Genomic DNA, 7,602 nt, shown 5'->3' with positions numbered 1-7,602 from the left:
GCCTACTATTCTGTTTTTTTTTTTCCTTTGTTGATTCTTCAACTTTCAGTATTGATTACACGTACTTCATTTTCTAAGAATATTAAATCATTTTCGCAAATATGCCATTACAAGAGGTCACGGATAAAGTTATTTCTGTGAGACCTATAGGTCATGAATTTTAATCGAGCCAGTAAAGTTATATTCGTGTGATATAGGTTATGAGTTATAGTCGAGCCGATACGTGAAAGCAACCACTAATACTTGCATTATAGATTAAACTATTTATATCACACCTCTTAATCAAAGAGGTTAGATTGTCTACATCACGTCTCATAGGTGTGGTCCTTTGTCGAACCCAACGCGAGATGCTTTACATACCCTTTTTTTTTTTTTAAGCCATTACGGGAGGCTGTGTCATTCCAAGATATTGAGGAATATATATTTTTTCCTTTTCTTTCCTGCCTTTAGAATTTCAAAGGAAAATTGTTGTTTATGTAATTTTTAATAAAGTAATTAGATTTTTAGTGAGACAGTAAATAAATTTTAGATTTTTGTTGTTTAAGTAGCAAGAACCGATCCTCATGCAAATGTATCCCAGAGTGTGAAATTCAATAACATATCGATTGTAGCTCGAGCATTTTCTACTTCCATGAACTAATGAAAATATCGAGCGCTACAAAACAATATTTCGAAAAGAATGTCTGAGGGCTTGTATTCTAGATCATAGGTTCGAGCTGAACCCTACGTCAAGCAAACTAAGTCACTATTTAAGTATTAAAAAAGTGAAAAGAAGTGTAGAGAGACGAGCTCATTAATGGTGAATTTTAAAAACTACCATTAATAGCAGGGGCAGAATTACAGGGGTGCAAGGGGTGTCAATCGAACCCCCTTCGTCGGAAAATTGCACTATATATATGGGGTCAATTTTTTTATTCATGTATAAATATTAATGTTGCATCCCCTTAACATAATGGAGAACTCAGCCCAGCGGCTGAGGTGCCTACTATTGAGCCCATGATTGCGGGTTTGATTCTTTGTAACGACCCTTTTTCATCCGGTCCCTTTTTCCCTCCTTATCAAATGTTCTGGCTCCGCCCCTGATTAATAGCCGTCGAAAGAGTTGGCTCTCGATTATAAAAATAGTGCTAGGAGTGATAAAGAAGTTAAAAGACATAATGGCCATATCCAAAGCTCAATTACTTGTTTTATAGCGCAACTAAACCATCGTTAATTCATACGATCAATTATGGCTCAAGTAGAACTAATACTCTGATCTGAGAGATCACTTTTTTGAACAGTGTAAAGTCACTTAATCATATCCACAAAATTAAACAATCCAAATTAGCGTGTAACTTGCTCTAATGTTTTTGTTGCCACCTATAACTAATTCCAACAATGAATCAATCAAGAATATTGATAACACTTTATCATAAATATTTGTTGGGAATTTTCCTTTTACCCACTTGCAAAGAAAGAACAAAGAAACAAAGGTAATAAATGAGTTTGTAATGTATCTACCCTCGACATGTTTAATCAAATAAAACACTACTCCCTCTATCCCAAAAAAGAACGATACATAAATATATTTAGAAATAATTTAACGTAAAATTTCTTTTCTATCCTTAATAAAATGATTTACAGCCGCACAAATATTTCTGACTTATTTTAAGCACAATTTTCTGACTTAATTTTTAAAAGTCTAACTTTTCTTATTAAATTCCGTGTCTAATTAAACTATATTAGATGTAATGAGACAGAGCGAGTACTATTTAGACTTCGATTGGATAAGTTCTAATGACATATATAAAGGATGTCGAATGTTCGCTCCTGCGGAGCGAATTCATTTGAACCTAATATTTTCAATAAATATTTAATTTAAATTCATAATTCTCAAAGTAAACATGAATTCAATGTTGAAAACTTTAAAAGTCAAACCATTAAGTATAAATTGGATGATTGTTCATTCGATGATCAATCTAACACCCAAATCACATATTAATTTTAAGAAATTTACTCTCTTTGTCCATTTTTACTTGTCCAGTTTTGATTAGAGTTTGAAAAATCAAGATCAAATTTATCACTTACTTCCTAATTCATCCTTATTAATAACTATAATCATTTCCACTGCATTTCCCAAAATATTGAATTTATACCTTTCTCAAAATATTAAATTTATTATATTTAAAAGGTGATATAGTAAAATTTATTTTTTTATTAATTATTTCTTAAGAGGCGTGTCAACCCAACCATGAACAAGTAAAAATAGACGGAGTAAGTATTTCATACGAACAAATTATTAATTTACAATTAATAAGTCAAAATGACTATAAAAGTTCAACCTATAACTTTTCAAATCCTGCTTCACCTTTGATCAAAACCTGTCATTTTAGCAATGCATAGGAGAACATGACTCTAACAGTATCATAGTATGGAATTGCCGGGGCGCAGATAACTCGAATTTCTAAAGGAATATGACTACTAAATCTTATTAATAGGAATTATCATTTCTCAATACATTCTCCTGAAGTTCGAGTTATTTTCTCCTGACAATTCCAAAGTATAATATTTATATTTAATTGTTCAAGTTTATTGAAATCTCACCATGCTAAAATTGTTGTTTACTTCTTGCTGGTTGAGGTTTATAATTTTGTAGCCTATCAAGCTTATCTCGAGCTAGATTTATTGTGTCATTTTCTTGGTTTATTGTCTGGCCTCTCCTTATATTGTAAGATTTTGATGATAATTATAAGAATGAGGTTTTTTTTTTTTATCTTGTTGTGTAGTAGGTTGAGGGTTTTTAAAGGGGGTGTTGGTGTGTATAGTGAAATAGATTTTTTAAAGAAATAGATAGCCATGTTTTTGTTCTCTAAAAGGGTACGTGGAGAGTAGATAAAGCAACTTCATGTGAGGGTTGTCCATTTGTAACCTTACGTGTCTTCTTGCTAATATAAATTCACAAATGTTGATGATCAAACTTAGCTAATTAATGTTGCAAGACTTGGGCAATGCCAATTGTAATGCGATCAATTTCCTCAAAAACAAAATTGTTTCTCATTCAGTCGCCCGTATTTATATTGGAGTCCGTTTAATTTTAAATCGCGAACTGTAAGGTCCATTAGAATCATTTGCACTTTTTCCCATAAGCTACGTATTATATGTCAACTTCTTTAAAGAACTTATGCCCTATTAAGCATAAATTTAATTTTAAAAGGCAAAAATTAAAGACCAACTTATTTGAAGGGAAAAACATAAAAGACCGGTCCTTTTGAAGGACAAAACGTGCAATTACTTGTCCCTTTATGGGGGCAACACTTCAACGAAATTTTCCCATTCTGATGTTTTTTTCTGAAGCTCGAACCGAGACTTCTGATTAAGGGTGAAAGAACTCACCTATCCCACCAAATTGATATCGGTAAATTTCTCGTCTTAGTATTGAGTAAGAATTTGAGCGTTGATTTTCGTTCATTGAACAATATTGGCATAATATATAAACTGGCACTCAAACTTGGCTTCAGATAGCAAGTATGTCCTCCAACTTTGGGTGTGCACAAGTAGGTACCACAACTTGTATAAAGTTAAATACGTAAACACAAAAGTTGATTTGGCACCGACGTGGCACATAAAATTTGGAGGTGTCTAGATCACATTTTGTAAGTTGGAGTGTTTAACTGACTAAGTGGAGACTAGTTGAGGTGCCTACTTGTGCACACCTAAACTTGGAGGCCATACTTGCCGGCTAAGGTTAAAGTTGAGGGTTTGTTTATGTATTACGCCAAACAATATTCTATGCTCATAGATGGTCAAAGCTTTATGCGCTGCCCTTTAATTCTATCAACAATAAACTTCGTTAAAAATCTCTATATCTAGGCCTTCTTTTTCTTTCCTTTTCCTGTTCTTTAACCAAAAAATAAATAGATTTGAAGTAGAGACAATAAAAAGGATAAGTGTTGATAAAGTGATAGTGAAATACAAGTACAAGCAGAGATCTTCGTATATTTTACACCAGGATACAAGAAATTAAAAGAAAATAAATAATTAATCCTAATTAATATCAGTCCATCACTAATTATAAAGACCATGATAGAGTTACGCCTGATCAACTGTCCACGAAGATCTGTCTGCATTCAAAACCATCAACGTTTCTATGTCAAATAAGATGAAAAATAAATTATACTAAGGTGTATTTGGTGCGGAAAAAAAAAAATCTTAGAAAATTTATAGACATTTGGACATAAAAAGTGTGATATCTTAAAACACGTGGTATTTGAATTTTTTTTGGGCAATTTGCTGGATAACCCATCGCTGGGGTGGGTCTTTAATTTTTACCCCTCAAAATGGTGGTCTTTAAATTTTACCCTTCAGGCAGAATTTACATCTCATAGGCAAAATTTCTGTCCATGTAAATTCTGCCTAGCGATTTTTTTTTTACCTGAGCTGGGGTTCGAACCCACAACCCCGGGATGTTAGGCGAGGGGTATAAATTAAAGATTACCAATTTAGAGAGCAAAAATTAAAGACCACTCCAAATGAAGGGCAATCCGCGCAAAAAAAAGATTTTTTTTTAAGAAAGGGTATTTGAAAATTGACATTATGTTTGACATGTATTTAACTTGACCAAAAATTAGTAGAAGTTTTGTGAGTTAATTTATAATTTCACTTGAAAACCAGTCCAATGTATAACCAAACACAGTTTTAAAAATCATTTTTGCTAAAAAAGAAAACAAAATCATGTCCAAACAGCCCTTTGTCTATTTGGCAATCAAATACTAAAAAATGTGAAAATATTTTTCATTAAAAGGAAAAAATACGACTTTATTCGATTATGTCTTTTCTCTAATATTCTGTGTGAAATAGTTTTAAAATTTTAAAGAGTATTGGACAACAAGATAAAAAAAATTCTGAAAAATATTTTCATTCGTACCAAACGCACCGTAAAGGCCACTCAAGTCAGAAAATACCTTAGCTAGTATATATTGAAATCATTATCAGGCCATGATCCCTGCATCTGAAACCAAATTAAAAGTAAATTGATTAGTTCTATTTTCTATTGAAAAAGAATTATTAGAAGAAATTGATTATTAAAATAAAACAATTAATCGATTTGAATATTTAAAGCTTGAGAATAAACTCCGAATAAAAAACACTTATGAATGTATTTATTTTTTCAGCATAAGCTGATTTTAGAAGCATGGTTAAACAGACTATTATTTAAGAGTTTTAAGGCCTTATTATCAAAGTTAAACTTTTGACTGCTGATTTTATTGAGTCGTACCACTCTTGGCATGTGTAACTTATGTTGAGATCCTTCAAAAATATTGTATTTTGAAGAATCCAACACACACCTAACAGTATTTGTAAGAATCCGGGCAACATAATATCCAACAGAGATAAAACAAAAGTATATGGTTATGTGGGAAAAAAATTACCAGAACCATTGTGATGATTATCAACAGGGGCACATCTCTGATGCTTCTCCATACATTGCAACAAAAACTTGAATGTCTCAATCTCACAAGGAATAGTAAGCCCACCACTATGATCAAACCCAAACTCTTCCTCAACTTTTTCAAGTAACACTTTGAACAAAGGGTCACTTAGATAACTTGTTGGAATTATAAATCTCCTAAGTTCTGGCCCAACATAAACTGCTAAATATCCACGTGGCACGCCATGTGGCGATTCTGGACTCTGACAATTGTCCTCGTCTGAATCCCGTAGCCTCTTGCTTATAGATGGGGAAATACCTCCGTAGGTCTCGTTTTTTCTATTATTGGATGATTTTATACGTCCGATTTTCGGGCTATGGTTTTTTTCCTTAGTAGGGCTAAGTGTGACATTTTGCCATTTCTGTAATAATTGTTTGAGTCTCACAATTTGTCCAATACCTGTCACTTTGGTTCCACCATGACCATCCATTTTCCTTTGCTAAAATAGCCACAACAAGATTGATGATGAGGAAATTAATACTCCAGTGCTGAGGTTGATTACAAGGCCTTTGATTTGCTAACATATAATTGGACTCATCAGATCTTGTTGCACTGCATGCAATATCATTTGAGTTTAATTTAGATACACTAATAATTTAAAAAAAATTATAATATCAGGTTACTTTAAAATAATTGTAGAAACTCATTCATGAAAAGTGAAATTAGTAATGTAAGTGGAAAAACGAGGAGAGTTCCATTGTATAAAACCATCAAATTTAATGGTAACTTTCTTAGCAGTGCTATGTTTATTTTAGTGTTACAAATCAATGTGAATTGACAATGCCAGTGATGAAATTCCATGTAGGAGATCAAGCTTTTATTCGGCTAATAAAGTATAATAGGAAAATTAATTTAAATAGCTATCCGTCCAAAAGAATCAAACAATTAAAGCCAATGCTGAAGAAAATATATTGTGCATATAACCTTTTTCAAGCAATATATTGTTTAAATATGATTTTGTTCAAATATTTTAAACTATATGAAAAAGTTTATAGTGTTTTAATATGCGAATTCATTTTTAAAAAAATCAAAAACTATCATGCCTTTGTTTGATACTATATATGGACATCAAAAAGTATCATGCCTTTGACGAAAAATATTTCTTGAAAGCTGTTTTAGTAGATTAGCAGATAATATTTTCTTGAAGAAACATATATACTAAATTTAACAGTAGTATTATAAAATTGGAGCCTAGTTTGATATCTAAAATGCAATGATCTCCATCCATAAGTGTGCAAAATCTTTTTCCCCGCCCTTTGACAGAATGCTTTTGGATAACATTTTTTTGGTAAATAAACACATAGAAATGACTTGTTCATCCGAAACATTTTCTTGAAAAATGACTTCTCTCGTATCAAACATACATACACTAACATTAATACCGCAAATCCCGTCATTCATTCTCGATGAATGGAACATGTAATCAAATATATATAAGAAACGAGAATATAATATATTGAATTAATGCTCAACTTTGAAGTAAATTACCAGAATAGGGTGAGCTAGAGGTAGCGAGAACAATAACCCGCCATCTTAGAATAAACATACAAAATAATTGGGCTATATAGAAGATGAAGGCTCTTTGTTTAAGAATTTTCGCCTTGGAAGATAGAACATGTATAGATTTTTTTTTTTCAGAATACACTAAATATGATATAATGATTCTGAATAAAAAAAGATACGAATTATGTAACTTCCATGACATGAAAATAGATCTCTATCTTTTGCCTATATATGTATTCATTCTTTGTCGCAGTAAATTTCTCTAAAACTTATGGCTTTACTATGTTTTCGTAGGTAATTTTCCTTTTATTCATTCATATCCACCATTTTTTATTCTCGTTCATACAATGTTTAATTTTCCTTTTATCCATTCATATCCACCGTTTTTTAATCTCGTTCATACCATATTTTTCGAGAGAGAGAGAGAGAGAAAAATTATATAAACTTCAAAAATGGGCCAAGGGATGTAAGCATGAGAATAAATCATTAAAGATTAGGCTTTCATTTCTTACAATTTTACTGAATTTTGAGAATTAAAGCAGCGGCACACGCAAGATTTTTTGTAACCGGTGTCAATATTAAAAAAAGTGAACAGATGAATAAACCACTATATTAATGACAAGCAATTCAT

The 7,602-nt window shown here is 31.7% G+C and overlaps 1 protein-coding gene across 1 annotated transcript; it reads right to left on the bottom strand.

The window, feature by feature from the left end:
* Positions 1–3,911: 3,911 nt before the first annotated feature.
* On the bottom strand, positions 3,912–7,212 carry LOC132638812 (uncharacterized). The gene is made up of 4 exons (XM_060355576.1): positions 6,957–7,212; positions 5,409–6,020; positions 4,941–4,987; positions 3,912–4,100 (listed from the first exon to the last, which is right to left on the bottom strand). The coding sequence occupies exons 2-3, from the start codon at positions 5,896–5,898 to the stop codon at positions 4,968–4,970; spliced, it is 510 nt and encodes a 169-aa protein (XP_060211559.1). The 5' UTR covers positions 5,899–6,020; positions 6,957–7,212; the 3' UTR covers positions 3,912–4,100; positions 4,941–4,967.
* Positions 7,213–7,602: the final 390 nt, after the last annotated feature.

Source organism: Lycium barbarum, chromosome 4 (assembly GCF_019175385.1).
Source record: "Lycium barbarum isolate Lr01 chromosome 4, ASM1917538v2, whole genome shotgun sequence".
Lineage (NCBI taxonomy): Eukaryota > Viridiplantae > Streptophyta > Magnoliopsida > Solanales > Solanaceae > Lycium > Lycium barbarum.
This window is presented reverse-complemented; position numbering and strand designations above follow the sequence as displayed.